Raw genomic sequence first — 16,163 nt, 5'->3', positions numbered from 1 at the left:
AATCGAGTAGAACAGTAGACACCCTAGATGGTGAGACCCTTCCCCAGGAAGAGCTTCCTTTAAGCAAGAATGGGGCAAAAGATGGTCCTGCCAGAAAGGCCAAGGGCATCCTCTGAGAGGTGGGTAGGAGAGAAAGAAGGGGGTGGTGACTGACAACAGGTGTCCTGGATATTGAAATAAAGTCAGACAGCTCTCCATTTGGTTTGCTGTTCAGAGGTCGTCGGTGACCTTGATGAGAACAGAGAAGAGCGGGGCTGGAAACTGACGGCCAGGCACAGAGTGGATGGACAGAGACAGTGGATGGAGAGAGCGGAGCTGACAGATAAACTCAGCTCACTGATGAATCTCAGCTCAGCCTCTTACTGGCTTTGTGACCCTGGGCAAGTGGTTTATCCCCAGCTGCACAATGAGAGCATTAACAGAATCACTGTGAGGTGTTAGCGGCATGTAAGTACAGGGCCTGCTGCCAAGTAAGCAATCAGGGAAGCCAGCTGCTCCCACTATGGTCATTCCTTCTCGTCACTTCCGGGAGGCGGGTGCCATGCTGGACCTCAAGTGAGTAATGAAAACATATCAAACAGGCCTTGCTTGGGGGGCACGTACACCTAATGGAGAGACTGGTGGAGATCAAAACAGAATTGAGGGACTTCCCTGGCGGTCCAGTTGTTAAGATTATTTCACCTTCCAACTCATGGGGTGCGGGTTTGATCCCTGTTCGGGAAGCTTAAGATCCCACAGGGCTCATGGCCATAAACAACAGAACATAAACAACAGAAGCAATATTGTAACAAATTCAGTAGAGACTTTTAAAAAGATAGCACTGAATGTCCAGTAGGCATGAGGCATACTTTGGCACAGTGGGAGCATGTGAGGAGTAACATCTTACAGGGCTTCTTTTTGGGGCAATGAAAATGTTGTAAAATTAATTGTGATGGTTGTGCAACTCTGAATATACTAAAAGCCATTGAATTGTACATTTTAAATGGGAAAATTGTATGACATGTGAACTATATCTCAGTAAAACTGTCACACAAAAGAGTACCCAGGTCATGGAAGTGGGAAGAAGGCATTTGCAGTTTCAGAAACATCAAACTGCATAGAAGATCAGGAGAAATTGGGAACTAGGAAGAAAATAGAGCACGTGTCAGGGGTACGCAGGGTTGAGGGTGGATAGTTGCCTCTGGCTGGTTCATCGAAGGCCTCTGATGCCTTGGGAAGATATGTGGCTGAGGAAGGATGAAAGTTGTAATAAAGAGAGTAAGAGGGAGATCCTTCACTTAGGTCAGGGTCAGTGTGTGGGAAATGTCTTGCTCAAGAGTTTCTGTTTATTTTCTTGCCTGGAAACATTTTGTATGTTCCATTTTGTTTGTCAGAGGAGAATATATTGGTTTGATGAAATTGGGTGACCATGGCTTAGACAGCAAGACAAACTTAGCTCAGCCCAGAGTTCCTCAGAGCCAGATGTGATCCAGAGGGAGAGAGGACACAGTTCTGGCAACCTGATGACCACAAGCATGAGAGAGCAGCTCCAGTCGGGGGGCCCTCGGGGGAGGGGTGTACACATGGAGAGCGTTAGCACATGGACCAAAGCCACGGCTACATCGAGTCTCTTGAGCTGGGAGGGCCCCACACACACCTGAAGTTTTCCCCTCAGTGTTTGATGGCCTGTGTTGTCCCCACTGCCCTGGCCAGTGGCGTTGCCGTGTGAAGAGACCCCTTCCCCCCATGCCCAATGACTGATGAGCTGGCACAGATCCGTGGTGGGGACTAGACTGTTCCTCTCCAGCTGACTGCTGCTGTAAGAGGACGAGGCCCCAGGGCAGGGATGGGGGCCAGGGGTGGGCAGGAGGGAGGTCTTGCTACCATGAGCCAGCTTGTACATGGAGGAGGGGAGGACTGTGAGGGGGGGTGAGGGTTGGTGGTGTGATGCGATTAGAAACGGGATATGGGGCCCTGGAAGTTTGGTTTAGAAGGAGCCAGGCTAGAGGATACGCTATCCTAGCTCTCCAGGTGAGAGAATGGGGCTGAACTGGGGCAGGAGTGGCACGTGGGCAGAAGAAGAACGGGGTCAGAGAGCAGCTTAGGCCATGAGACCCGCAAGATTGGGCCAGTTTGCTTTAGGTATAGGGGTGAGAGGGGTCAGAGATCAGGATTTTGATCTCAGATGTCTGGGTGGGTGCTGAAACTGTTTCTGAGACGGGGTCCACCAGGAGAGGGAGAAGGTCTGGGGCATGGACAGGTGGTGGAGGAGGTGTTCTGTCTCAGAAGCGCTCAGTCTGCGTGTCTGAGGGCAGTGGCTGTGTGGATCTGGAGCTCCAGGGAAGCAGCCCTGAAGATTCCAGTCTGGAAGTCATCAGCATGCTGGCCGGTGGCAGCTCGGCCCACGCCATCTGTTGGCCTGCCACCAGGGCAAACTCCCTTAGAAGCCTCGTCCTGCCCACAAGTCCTGCCAGGAGGCTGGAGAGCAGCCTTCACGCCGGGCCAAGGGGACACAAGCTTGCCCTGAGGAGCATACCTGGCATGGAGCCTAATTTGGCAAGCAGAGCACAGAGAGCCACAGCCAGGGCTTCCCCTTCACACCCCTGCCGTGCCTCCTTCCTGCATGACTGGGCAGGGTGGTTTCTTTCTTTTATTGTTATTATTTTTAATGTAGGTGTCTTTAAAAAAAAAAGTGAATTAATTAATTTTGGCCTTGCTACGCAACTAGTGGGATCCTAGTTCCCTGGTCAGGGATCAAACTCGTGCCTCAGTGGAGGCTGAGGGGCTCAACCACTGGACTGCCACGGAAGTCCCTTCTGTTTTTCTTTTTGGATCTTCTTTTTAACTAAACATAATTTTTACTTATTTATTTTTGGCTGTGCCTCATGGCTTGTGGGATCTCAGTTTCTCCTGCTGACCAGAGATTATACCAGTGATGATCATACCAGCATGGGTTCTTAACCATTGTACTGCTGGGGAAGTCCTAAACATAATTTTTTTAAAAAATTCCAAAAGTGGAGTTGGTGGAAGGGTAACTTGGTATAGATCTTTGGGGAACAAGCTTTTACTGCCTTGTTTAAATACTGCACGTGTAGGTACTGTGTGACCCTACACACCCACCTAAAGGGTCACATCCCATAGGGGAGCACAGGATGGCATGTACAGAGGTGTCCACACCAGCCTTGTAGGTAACTAACTGCAACCTGTTAGAACCAGAGCCATTGCTGTTGACGGGATGGTTAAATAAACCATGGTCTGTGCTCACAGTGGAATACTATTCAGGTGCTCAGAAGTGTGATATTCCATGAAGATTGATTTAGAAATATCTTGTTAAGTGAGAAGTTGCAAAGTGTTGGTGTAATATAGTCCCATTTTAGTAGAATACCAGGTAATGTGCATTTGAAACTGTGTTTGGAAGCGTAGACAACCAACCTGGAGTGGCAGCCTCCGTAGAGAAGGATTGGAGGGACTGGGAGGGGAAACATGTCAGTCTTTAATTTTAAGTACTCTTCCATCGTTCAGGTGTGGTGTAGTGAACAAACGTTTTATCATTTAAAACATCTGCTGAAGATATCTAAAATAAGAGAAATTCGAACATATAGGTGAGCAAAGAGAAGGCATTTAACCCATCTGCCATCCAAGCCGAGACCCCTGCTGGTGATGCTAGGGCGTTCTTCCAGGTTTTTGTTCACAGCGTTGTAGGGCTGGTCTGACTCTTAGGGAGCCCCCATCAAGCCCCTTCCCTTCTCTTTACACCAGAAGACTCAGAGTCCAGGGGATTCATGAGGCCCAGGCCCTCATGTCACTCAGAGCAGAGCCCCAGAGCCCCACCCATATTCAGCTCACCTCTCACCTGTCCATTTTTCTCTTTTTCCTGTTGCCTTCCCCCAACCCCCCTCCCCCACTTCTTGTTTTCTCTTCTCTGATTACATCTTCCTGGTGTATACTGTATACTGGTGTATACTGTAGCTTGATTTTATCTGGGAAGCTGTTTATGGTCAAGACAGTCCACACAGGAACTGATAACCCTTGTTTCAGAAGCCCTGCCCTGGGAGTTTATGTCAGAACTTGCTCTGGTGGGTGATAACACTCTTGTCCCTCAGTTTTCTCACTGAATTCTTGGGCCTGGTTTCTGAGGTGGAGCCAGTGTCTGAACCTCAGGGCCTTTTGAAGTGACCGTAGCACAGGCAAATGTCAGCCATTCAGTGCCCTTGAAGATGAGACTTCCTGGGTGACCTGGGTTTTTGGATGTCAGAGAAGGAAAGATCCAGATTTTAAACATTTTGCATAACCCCCTTTTGGAATGTATTAGTCTTGCTTTCTTGCTTTCATAGCAGCTTACGCTGAAGATAACAGAGCTTCTCTTGAATTAGGGCCATTAGATGTGAAATGAAATGGGACCGAGCCACAGTCTCAGAGGGCCCAGGTCTGCATCCAGTGGTTTGCCCCTGGCCACATGTGGTCAGCAGTGTCGACTACAGCACACTAGACATCTTTTCCTACTTGTAGCTTTTCTTGTGCTTTGGGCTCAGCTGTCAGACATGCTCCAGCTTGTTAGGAGGGTTGACATCAAGAATGAAGATGTGCGAGCACATGATGTAATGGTCTCGCTTATAAATCACCTGTGCCTGCTCAGGGTTAGGACCCGAGGGCCTCTCTGGGTCACCAGGGCCTTTCTTAAGTCGTGTGTGAGGTCAGATAGCAGGAGACTGTGGCTCCCTTTCTGCCCTGCCGTGTGACGCTGGCCATTGTGATTTAATGCCTTGAAGCTGGTTTGCTCATCTGTAAAATGAAACGAATCACTTACATGTTCTTAGTTCTCAACAGCACAGTGCCTAGCCAGCGTGAATGCTCAGTAGGTATTTGTGTGATTGAATAAGAGACCAGGGGGTTTTGGTTTTGGCAAGGGGCTAGGATGTGAGGTATGGGGAATGAGTGCACCATGTTGTAGATTGTTCTGCTTTTGTGTTATTAAGCACTTTTTAAAAAAGGATATATTGTTAGGCATTAGAGACAGGGAGCAGAGAACTGAATTAAGGGATTTGGAGGCTTGGGATGGTCTGGGGGAACTAGAGGACAAGAGTGTAGAGGACTGAACATGCCCAGGCTTCCTCTGCAACCTCTTCACTTTACCCCTCAGACGGCCACTTGTTTCATTGATGCAAGACAGACCAGACCCTCATGACCAGATTCAGGCTCCCTTTGTCTCCACTCTGGCTTTCCTGACTCATGTCCACCCCAGTCCTATTCTTGTTCCATTTCTGTATGGCTCTGCAGGTGCCTGCAGCCTCTCCCCCCATTTCACGCAGGGGAAATACAGACCTGGAGTCCAAGGCTGCTACAATCGCAGGGAGCCAGAGCCGAGCCTGGGACTCCTGACAGTGCCATCCTCCCTTTGGCCACAAGGGGGTGCACCAGGACCGTTCCGCCCATCTGAGGGCGGGGGAAGGGGCTGTGGCTGGACCCACTGGTGCATCTCCTCTGCTTCTCTGGGCAGCATCTACCTCAAGCCACTGTCCCTTGGGACTCTGCCCTGGGCCCTACTTCCCTCACCCAAGTTCCCAGTCGGCCTTCCCAGGTTAAATAGAGCTTATGGCTCAGTGTCTCCTGTCCATCTCTTTCCACCCTCACTTCCCTATGCCCCTGCTTCCTGGGTTAGGAAGAGGAAGGCCAGGGAATTCTCCTGGGATGCTATCCACCATAGTGCCCAGTGCAGACTGCTGCAGGCTTGATCTCCCAAGTTGTCTTCATTTACCTCCACCTGGGTCACACTGGCAAGTCCTCAGAGTTGGAGCAATAGTTTCAGCACACTGTGCCAGCTATGAACCAAGGGTCTTGGGGGCACCAGACAGGAGCTTGAGCTTGCCAGGAGTCAAGGCCATGCGCCCCAGACTCCCAGAAGCACCATCCTTCCCTGGGTGGCCTCCACACTGGTTCTGCTACTCTTGTCCCTCCAGGAGATGGAGAATTCATCCTCAGGACAGACTCCTCTCCTCCCAGCCTTCTTCAGCACTTTGGGGGGGCATGTAGGGGTGCATGTAGTACATACAGGGACATGTGTGTAGGGTGACTCTGGGAGAGACCAAATCAGGCACCTCAGGCTCTATAGGATATAGGTACACACAGTCAGGTTATCAGGTAATTGACAACTCTCCACCTTGCACCCCAATTTGGAGTAGTCTTTCCATTGGCCTCCCTGGCATCTGCCTCAGCCAACACCTACTCCTTAGATGATTAAAAAAAAAAATCTACTTTGCATGAGAATAATGGCGTCCCTCCTCTTTTAGAGGCAGGAAAATCAAGGCCCTGAAGGGCCACGTGGGCCGGACCTGGCACCTGCTCTGCCTGTCTGCACCCAGCACCCTGTAGCTCACCCTGCAGCTCGAGGGCCTAGGGTGCAGCTGCCCAACTTCCCCCGACCACCATGTGAGTGTGGGTGGTCCTGGGGGGGCAGAGTTATGGCAGGCAAAGGGATGTGTGGAGAAACAGCCCCCACGGAGGACCAGGCCCAACTTTCCTGGTCAACCCTGGCCTGGCCCAGACCTGTCCCCGCTTTGGCCACTCAGGCAGTGGTTTTTAGGCTTTGACTTCAGCTGAGGCTTCGTGTTTGGCTGATGGATGGGGCTTTCCCCTCCAAGGAGGTGTCTGTGGTATCTTTGCAGCTTCAGCTTGGCCTCTCATGTCTGCCGCTGCTCCACAGCCCTGGGCCCTCCCTTCACCTGTTGTGAGCTCTGGAAGGGCTGATTCAGGGGTAGCCAGGCCACTGGCCTCACCCTGAGCTCTTCTGTGGCCCTCAGGAACTGGAGTTGCAGAGAGTCAGTGAGATCCAGGCTTGATCAGAGTAGAATATCAGAGCTGACTGGGCCCCTGCAAGTAATCTCATCCAGCCCTCGTAGCTTCCCAGGGAAACTGGGTCCAGGTGAGGCGCAAGGCCTTGCTTACGGCCTCCTGACATCTATCTTGGCTCCTCCGGTTCCATCTCTCTAGATTTGTTGATGGTTTCCTTCACTTATTCACTGAAGGCTGCCTGTATTGTGCCTCTTGGTGCTCAGCCTCCAACTTGGGAAGGGGTGGTCAGGTGAAAGAGGCCCTGATTCTGGGGCGCTTTCCATCCCCCCAGGTGTCTTGCCACGTGGTATCCAGTGTGGAAATTAAGGTTTGGGAGCCGAGGAATACAGGTGAGCTGTGACCCATGACCTGACACACAGGGCCCAAGGCTGCCAGTCATGGCTTGTAGCTCACTCATTTCTCCCCACCCTCAGTACTTTAACCTCTAAGCCAGATGCCGCGTGCAAAGGCACAGGTGGCGTGGACCAGCGGACCCAGGAGCCTGTCAGGGGCACAGGCCAGCTTTTGAGAAGCACCCTGCCACAGCTGGCCTTTCCTGGGCTGCCTGGCACCTGGCCACACCGGACCTCTATCCCTCTTCTCATTCAACACCCAGGCAGACTTAGATCTTTGGGAAAGTGCAAAGAAGCTCTTGCCAAGAAGCCCCAGGTCCACTCTAGCCTGCAGGCTCTGTAACTGAGGTGGTGAGCCTGGAAAAGAAAGAACCTGCTCAGGGTCAAAGTACAGGGCAGCAGCAGAGGTGTGGCCCCTGCCTCCCAGGGTGAGGCGGGCTGTCTAATTCTCAGGGGAGGGTGACAGGGGAAGCCGCCCTCCAAGCCCTGTGTGTCTCGGGACATGCCAGTTCCGGGGAGCCCTGGGTGGGGATGTCCTGGTGAGGGGCTGTCCAGGCGGATCTCCACTCAGTCAGCAGAGAGCTTCTTGGAACTTGCCCTGGGTGCAGCCGTAACCAGTTCTGCCCCTCCCTTTGGCACATGGGACCGTCGCCCGCCTGGCACCCTCCTGACTGTCGGATGGGTTGACTTCCTCATGGGTTGTGAGTGATGCTTTCATTCTCCCAGCCGCAGGGACGAGGTGTTCCTGAGAGCATGAGGGTAATTAAATGTGCTCTGCCAGCACCTGCCACCTGTCTCGGAGCAGGGAGAAGGGTGGTGAACCCAAGTCAGACATCCTGCTGCCTCCTAAACCAGGGAGTGACACTCTTGCTTATCAGGCCCCCATATCTGATATATGGGTGGGTGGTGCCACCCACCCCAGTGTCAGCTGGGCCATGGCTACAGATCAGTCCCATCCCCCCTCTGGGAATGCCGCACCTCACTGAAAGGCCTCCACGGATGAGACAAAATGCTAGTCTAGGAACCTGGGAAGGAGAACTCGCTGTCCTTCTCCTGCAGGGTCTCTGCCTTATGCCAGCTGAAACCCAGTAACTTGCATGTGACCGTGCCAACAGTAGTCTCCAGGTTCTTCCCGAGACTGCTGGCCCGCCGGCCCAGGGGCTTCCCATGGAGCAAGAGCTGTCCTTGGCTGCACCAGCTCCCGAGGGCAGCGGGGCAGTAGCTCACCATATTGTCGGAGGCGCAGACCTGGGTCCTAGCCTCTGTCCAGGTGCCTGGGGCTGGGCCGCCCAAAGCTCTGTGTGATCCTGCTCATAGGTGAGGTGGGGCATGGGCTTAGCGACTGGAGTCCCAGATTTTGAGCCCACTCTGTTCATCCTTCCCCTAGAGAGAGCAGAGTGTGGCCTGTGTGCGTGCGTGCCCGCACTACACAAGGGCCCCCGAGGAGAGGAACAACAGAGCCCCCAGGGAAGGTCAGGACCATGGGAAGGAAGGGCAAGGGTATCCTGTGGAATGCCAAGGGGGACAGCTTGAGCAGTGGCCCAGAGTCAGAACACACACCACCTGGTTGGGGCCAGTCCTGTCAGTCGGGGAGCCCTGGGTGAGATCCTCCGCCAGGAGAGAGACAGACTGCTGTGCAGAGCTCGGTTTTCTCTGGGCAACACCATTTCTGTTCAGTGGCCACCCTGGGAAGCTGGCACTGCAGGCCCCTTCACCAGGTGACAGCCAGGAATCTGGGTCCAGAGATTCTACCAGCTGCTCAGGGTCAAGCCGTGGGGCAAGATTTAAACTCAGGTCACTGTGGCCCGAAAGCCTGGGGTCTCTCCCCTTCGTCCCACTAAGGCACCTAAGGAACTATGTCCTGAAACCAGTGACCTGGTGAAGTGAGGCTGTAGCTGTCTATGGACCTTTTCCTGGGCCAGCAAGAGGCCGTGGGCACCTCAGTTTGGGGTGGGAGCAATGCCAAGGCTCTGGATAGGGAATGGCAATTGACATCTGAGGGAGGAGGGGGAAGAGCTGGCCTTTGATAGGAAGAGTTGGAACACAGGGCTGGTCACTTACATGAGGTTGGCAGGGAAGCTGTGATGGGCCCTGGCAGAGTCTGGGGGTAAGAGGATGCTTAGGCTGCGCTGCAGGTAAACCCAGGGTTAATGGTTTGCATGCTCTGGCTCCCACACTGGGAGTTCCAGATGTGGCACTCTGACCCTGCACAGCCAGCCAGCCAGTGCCTACATCTGCTTTGGAGCTGATGCGAAGAAGAGAGGTTCCCCCTTCTTCCCTCCCGCCGCCCCGCCCCCCCAGAGCCTGGAGAGGAGACTTAAACACAGTTCATTTGCCAAGGAGGAGTTATAGCTCTGTTGAGCCACCAGCCTGGCCATCTGTCCGCATCTGTCCGTCTATCTGAGTGTCGCTGCTTTGAGCTCTGGAAGTTGTAGCATTAGTGAGCCCGTAGGGCCAAACGAGCACTGGAGGAAGAGCCCAGAGCCAGTTCCTTCAAAACAGCTGCTTCACCTGGGCTCAGGGAAGTGGTGGAACAGGCTCCAGGGCTCCGCCACTCTCGCAGGGAGTGGCAGGATGGGCACACTGGGCTCTAGGGAGTGTATTTGTACATCTGGTTTCACTCAGCGGGCCTCAATTCCTGAAAACCCCTGAGCTCCCCAGGAGAGCATCGTTGAGTGACCTCTGGAAAAGCAGAAGTGAAGTCTGGGAACACACTGTCCTCTCACACTCGGCTGTGGCCAGCTGGCCAGCAGGGCCCCTCCGTGGGCCATGAGGCCATGGGTGAGTCGAGAGTCGGGGGCTGCCCCGCCTTGCGGACTGTGCCAAGGCCGCCTCTGTGCCTGCCAGGCCTGTGGGGCAGCATGAGACCAACCACTGGCCTGGGCCAAGACCCTCCCTCCCTGCCTCGCTGAGGCTCTTGGGGAGAAGCTGCAGAGGTTAGGGACTGGAGACACCATGTACTGCCCACGCTTGGGAGCCCTGGTGAGGCCAAAAGATGACTTTCAGGGCTGGCAGGATCTAGGAAAGATTTCAGGGAGTGGGTGGGAGGCAGGGCTGCCCTGCTGCCACCTCTCAAGGCCTGACTGGAGCTGGCTGCCAAGCCCATACTTGGTCCTTCAGAGAGAAGAGAGCATTAGACAGGCTAGGGGTCCCCATGCTCTCCTACTAATCAGGGTGACAGTGGTAATCAGAGGTGCTAGCTGAGGCCAGGCTCTGCTCTGAGGGGTCCTGGCATGGAGGACCTGGGTTGGAGTAGGCAGGAAGTGGAGGGACAGGCAGCAGCTGTGGGGCCTCCAGGAGTCTGGCAGGGCCCTGGGAGGAACCGCTACATCAGGTGGGTGTTGGGCTGCAGCCCGCCTGGGTGCCTTCTGAGAGCTTGGCTGATCCTGCTGGAGCAGAGACAGTGGTCTTTGACACAGGCAACCTCGGGGTGGATGGGGAGCCTTGTGGAGCAGGGAGGGCAGGACTCTCACCTCAGCATGCTGGGGGTGTACCCTCCCAACCCAGCCTCTCCCTCTGGGCCTGAGGAAGCGGCCCTGTTTCCTGGACTTCAGGGCTTCTCTCGGGCACCCTGTGCACTTCCCGGGAGCGCTGCCTTAGAGCGGAGCTCACAGGCGGGTCACCCTCTGTGGAGAACAACTCTGGAGGCAGAGGCAGTGCTGGGGCCGCAGCTGTGGGGCCTCACCGGCCGGGGGTCAGACTCGGGGGGCCACAGGGGCTGCTAGCAGAGGTGACAGTGACACGTTGGAGTTAGAAGACTGCCCTCGGGTGATGGTGTGGAGAGTGGACTTGGGAACAGGGAGTGAAGATGTGGAACAGGAGGCCAGCAAGAGAGCCCCACAGCAGTGAGGAGGCCTCAGTGGGCCCTGGAGGCAGAGTTGGGAGAACAGTCACAGAACATGAGGACAGCAACACTGGGAAGCAGAGGAGGTCTGGGGGGTCTTGGGTGGGTTTGAGGGGTCCTGAGGAGCAAGTCCCAGACCCTTAGGGGAGGCTGGAGGCACTGGGAAACTGAGCTGATCAGCATCCTCTGAGGAGGGCTTAAAGTCAGACTTCAGAGAGAACTTCCTGACAGCAGCAGCAGCATCTTCTTGGACATGAGAACTCAGCCTCTGAGGGAGTCTTTTGCTGTGAGAGATCCCAAGCTGGCCAGACATTCCTGGTTCTGGGCCACGGATGGGAGGATTTGGGGTAGACAGCTGGGCTTGTGGGTAGACCAGAGTGGTCCCCCGAGTCTGTGCTAACCAGAACACTGCTCCAGCCTCAGCCCAGGCACGTCTGGGGCTCTCAGGGCCTGTCACCGAGGCTTTCAGGCTGCCGAGCTCAGGGCGCAGAACAGAGTTAGCCCCGGCCTTCCCAGAGCCCCTGGCGTCCTTGTCTGCCCTCAGGGGCCAGGCCATGGCTGGGTGGCCAAGTCTCCCACGAAGCTTCTCAACAAGTTCCAGGCCTCTCCTCCTGTGTTCTGATCCCACCCCCGGTCACACCTCCTCCACATCCCTCAGAGAAAGCAGGAAGCCGGAGGGCTGAGGGGGATGGTTTCTAATGGGCTTGTCTCAGCCCTGAGGACTGAGTAAAGGGCTTGGGGCTGCCAGCCACTAGGCCTGGGTGCCAGGTTTCTCCAACAGGGTCAAAGCTGGTTCAAGAGCCCTGTGTGGTCCGAGCCAAAAGATCAGCTAGCCTGCCAGCCTCCAAGTCGCCGCCTTGGCTGGTGGGCTGTCCCCTCACCCTGGGTCACAGGGGAAAGTGGGGCTTGGCCAGGGAACGTGGTCTGGAGTGGCCCTTTGACAGCGTCACTGGGGGCTTTTAAACATGAGTTTCCTGGTAAGGAAGATTCCTCAGGCCTTGGGCAGGAGTCTCAGTAGAATCTCCCGGGTTTGCTCTCATCTGACAAACGCCAGCAGAAACCACCCGGCCGTCTGCGTTCCAGCAGCCAAGTCCCTAGATGCAGTGTCAGCAGAACGCAGCAGCCAAGGCACAAGGATATTTGCTTTAACGACCATGGGAAGCCCCAGGGGCAGGGGGCATGCAGAGGAGAGCCCACCCATCAGCTTGGCCCTCTTACATGTACCGTCTTCTCTGGGAATGGCCAGCACCACAGGTGATGTCAGAGGGGTTGTCCTTGAGTCATGCCAGTCCAGGGCCTCTGTCAGGTGGGCAGTGAGTGTCCAGGTGGCCTCTGAGGTTCTGCAGGGGTGTGCCCTGGCTCCTCTCACCTCTCTGTCACCTGCCAGCTCTTCTGGAACAAAGGTCTGCCTGAGTGGCTGAGTCCATATCCAAAAGGCCCATCCTGGGCCACTTCCCAGTGGAAAGTGAAGTTGCTCAGTTGTGTGCGACCCTTCGTGTTTCCATGAACTGTAGCCCACCAGGCTCCTCCGTCCATGGAATTTTCCAGGCAGGAGTACTGGAGTGGGTTGCAGAAGGGTCAAAAACGTAAGGGTTGGGGGCCACTAGCTCTTCTGGAACGAAGGTCTGCCTGAGCATCTGGGTCCATATCTGAAAGGCCCATCTGGGCCAAGGGCCATGGTAGAAGGGTGAAAAATGTAAGGGTTGGGGGAGGAATGGGACTGGAGTTGAGGGTGGAGAGAACCCAGCAGGCCTGATCCCAGTCTCCCACCCCACTATACTTGACTGTGGGATTCTGGACACCTGTCATGTTCCCTCTGATTGCCTTTTTCCAAAACAGAGAAATGGGCATGGCTGGGAGGTCCAGCACACAGGTCGCTGCTGGCCTGGGGCTGAGTACTCAGCAGGGCTCCATCTGTTTCCAGATAGGGTCTTGTTTCCCACTTGGGGTTGGGGTACTGCCTCCCACCTGATCAGTGCCAGTCATTAAATGGAGTCGGTGGGAGCTGGAGAGGAGAGAGGGTGCTTGGTGGGGGAGCTGTGGAGTGGGCCTGCCCAGGAAGAGCAGCCCCGCTGAGGTGAACCTGGAGCAGAGAGGTTTCAGGCTGCTGGAGAGCTTGCGCGGCTCTCGTGGAGGGGCAGCGCAGCACATGGGGAAGCCTTCTAGCAGGGGGTGGTGTGGATGGGAGGCCTAGCCCCTGGGTGCTGCGGAGGGTAGGAATCAGGAGACTGGGCTGGGGTCCAGCACCAAAACTCACTGTCCCAGAGAACAGTGGGGTCACTGGCACGAGGGCCCCTAACCCTGGTTTTTGCCCTGTGCATCTGGTCTGACTTCCAAGTCCCAGCTGGGACCTGGAGAGGCAGGAGGCTCAACGCCCGAGAAGGACTTTGCTGGCTACAGTGGCTGGATGGATAAACATGGATAAATGGACAGGTTTGAGCCGCCAGCTGCCGTGCCAGACCGTCTGACCCAGAACACCATATGCTGGACTGGGCTTCCAGCCGCTGTCCGCTCTGTGGCTTCCCCAAGCGGGGATTGGAGCACCTGCTGTGCTCAGGCCAGAACTCCTGCCCACTAGTTTTTTTCAAGTATCACAGTATTTACTGATAGATAAAAGTATATAAAAGCAGGGCACATGACATGTGACTTGATAAGTAGAGTTCATTTCAGTATGAAAATAAGAGGGACCAGTTCATACCATTTGTTTCACAACAAGCAAAACCACTTTGCGAGTATTAACAGGCTCTCAAAACTGACCAATTTTGTGCAAGTAAACCATGTTTCTTTAAAAAAAAATTTTATGCACTCATCCAGAGCCAAGCATATTAAAATCTAACATATAAAACCTATTACTAGAGGTAGAAATACTGACTTTTGCTAATACATTGAAACCCCTCAGTTAAGAGTTTTTCTGTACCAATCGGATGGTTAATGCTCAACAAGTCGAGCATTACTGAGCGAAGCACCTTCTCACCTGTGCCTTGTTCAGGCATAGATGGGCCTTGGCTAGACAGGTGAGGAGCGGGAAGAGTGGGGTCAAGGCGGATGGCCTGGGGCAAGGACAGAGGGGTGTAAGGTCCTTGGGGCAGAGCAGGGTCTGGTGGCTTCTCCCTGCCCCAACTTGTCCTCAGTTCTGCCCTCCTTTTGGGTGGCATGGGAAAAAGGTGTGAATAGTAGAGCAGTGGTAAAAGCAGCAGAGGAAGGCCCCCTGCAGGCGTCCCAAGGTTAAAGTTCACTCTGAGCGCCCAGGAACCACAAAGGAACACGAGTGCTGCGTGCCACCCAGGGGCCACCGAGAGACGCAGGTGTCAAGAGTCCACCCCAGTGCCAAGCACCCCTCCGCCCACCCTCCCTCTTATGCATTTTTCTGTTTCTTCTCTGATACACCTGACTCTGGGCTGGGAGCATTCTTCTCCCAAGTGGGTACAGGCGGAGGGGCACCGAGGGGTTCCCTCAGTCTGTGGAGTGATGATGTGTCCCACTTGCCCTTCCTTTCTGAGCATCCCAGGATAGCATGGCCCTGTAGACCCGCGGACACATGGCAGGGGTGCTTGTGGAAGTGTTCCCAGGTGTGGCCCTTGCTCTCATTCCCCTGGGCAGCCTCCTCAGCAGACAGAAAGCAGGCCGAAGCCAGCCTCTGCTGTCGAGCCGTAATCCACACTCCCCTGCACATGCCCACACAGCTTCCTTCTCAGCCACTGTCCTTGGTGCTGCCATGGCCACCGCAGTGTCCTGCATTTCAGAGTTCAGGAGCAAACCCTCCTGCTGTCTTCACCAGTGCTCTTCCCAGTCTTGGTTTGTTCCACAGTAATTTATTGAACATGAAAATGCACCAAAACAGACTCGGTTCTTGGCTCTAGGATACTGCAGTGACCCAGAGTCCCTGCAGTCATGGTTTGTGTACCCCGTGCCGGGTGGGATGTGATGTGTTAACAAAGAAAAGTGGCACAAGTGAAGGAAGAGCGTGGTAGGCCTTCAGGAGTGGCTTCTGGAGAGGGGCATTGGAGGAGAGCTCATCACTTTCTAGCAGGGGGACAGGGAGAGGCCCTGAGGTAAGGGTGTGCAGATGCAGTGGGGGTTCTGCCTGGTGCTCTCCGAGCGCTCTGGCTGTGGGATGGAGAAGAGACTGAGGGGTGGGAGGCACGAGCAGAAGCTGGGAGCCTGGTCGTTGCCACAATCCCCCTTGGACTCACCTGTCTGCCTCCCCAGGGCCCTTCTGCTCTGTCTTCTCACCTCTGTCCCTGTTACCTCACCTCTGTTCAGAAGAGCTCAGGAGAGCCTGTGGGCTTGGCTGCCTGCCTGCAGCTGCTTCTCGGGCACGGCCAGTCTGTCTTCCCAGCTTGCCTCCTACTCACACCCCTCACTTGCCCTCGGCCACTCCTCGCTCGTGCCATCCTGCAGCTGTTGCCTTTGCATTTTCCTGCCCCTGCATTTTACCTGGCCCAGCCTGGAGTGCTCCCTCATCCTCTGCCCTGCCTTGGTTCCCTCTCCACTTTACCCGTGGCCTGGGGCATGTCCTTAATTTCATATGCGTCATTTCCGCCACAGGGTATGTTGGCTTGCTCCTCTGAGGCTTTGGAGGGTAGGGCCCATGTCTCATTCTGCACTAAATTAGCACCCCTGGAGCCCACCAGGCAGGAGATCCTCAAAGGCTGCGGGTTGTGAATAGCATGTTGGGTTGGGGTTTCCCAGGCCTTCTTGTCGTTTGGAGGAACAATGCTTCTACTTGTGCTTGGGCTCTGGGCCCCAGTGTACTGGCTCAGGGCCCAAGGGTCTGGAGCATCTCAGGGCCTTGGCCTGACTGCCCTGGAGTAGGCTCTGAGCCAACAGGGAGGTGGAGGTGGGGCTGGGGGGTCAGGGTAGCAGCAGGACACAACGGCCGGGGAGGGGCTGGGGCCCAGAGTTGGGGTGGGGACGAGGACTTGGGATCCTGGGTAGGCTCAGCACGGCCAGCTCTCAGCCTCCACCCTTGGGTTTCAGACCTGAAGCTGCACCTGCAGAGCACTGACTATGGCAACTTCCTGGCCAACGAGGCTTCGCCGCTGACGGTGTCTGTCATCGACGACCGGCTCAAGGAGAAGATGGTGGTGGAGTTCCGTCACATGAGGAACCACGCGTATGAGCCGCTTGCCAGCTTTCTGGACTTCATTACGTGAGCA

The 16,163-nt window shown here is 55.1% G+C and overlaps 1 protein-coding gene across 1 annotated transcript in view; it reads left to right on the top strand.

The window, feature by feature from the left end:
• Positions 1-16,163, top strand: part of ATP6V0D1 (ATPase H+ transporting V0 subunit d1) — a 37,280-nt gene that overhangs the window by 7,244 nt on the left and 13,873 nt on the right. The window contains exon 2 of the mRNA XM_065925545.1: positions 15,985-16,156. Within this exon, the coding sequence (XP_065781617.1) occupies positions 15,985-16,156 (172 nt within the window). The remainder of the gene's footprint in view (positions 1-15,984; positions 16,157-16,163) is intronic.

The sequence above is a fragment of the Muntiacus reevesi genome, chromosome 2, assembly GCF_963930625.1.
Source record: "Muntiacus reevesi chromosome 2, mMunRee1.1, whole genome shotgun sequence".
In the NCBI taxonomy this organism is placed as follows: Eukaryota; Metazoa; Chordata; class Mammalia; order Artiodactyla; family Cervidae; genus Muntiacus; species Muntiacus reevesi.
This window is presented reverse-complemented; position numbering and strand designations above follow the sequence as displayed.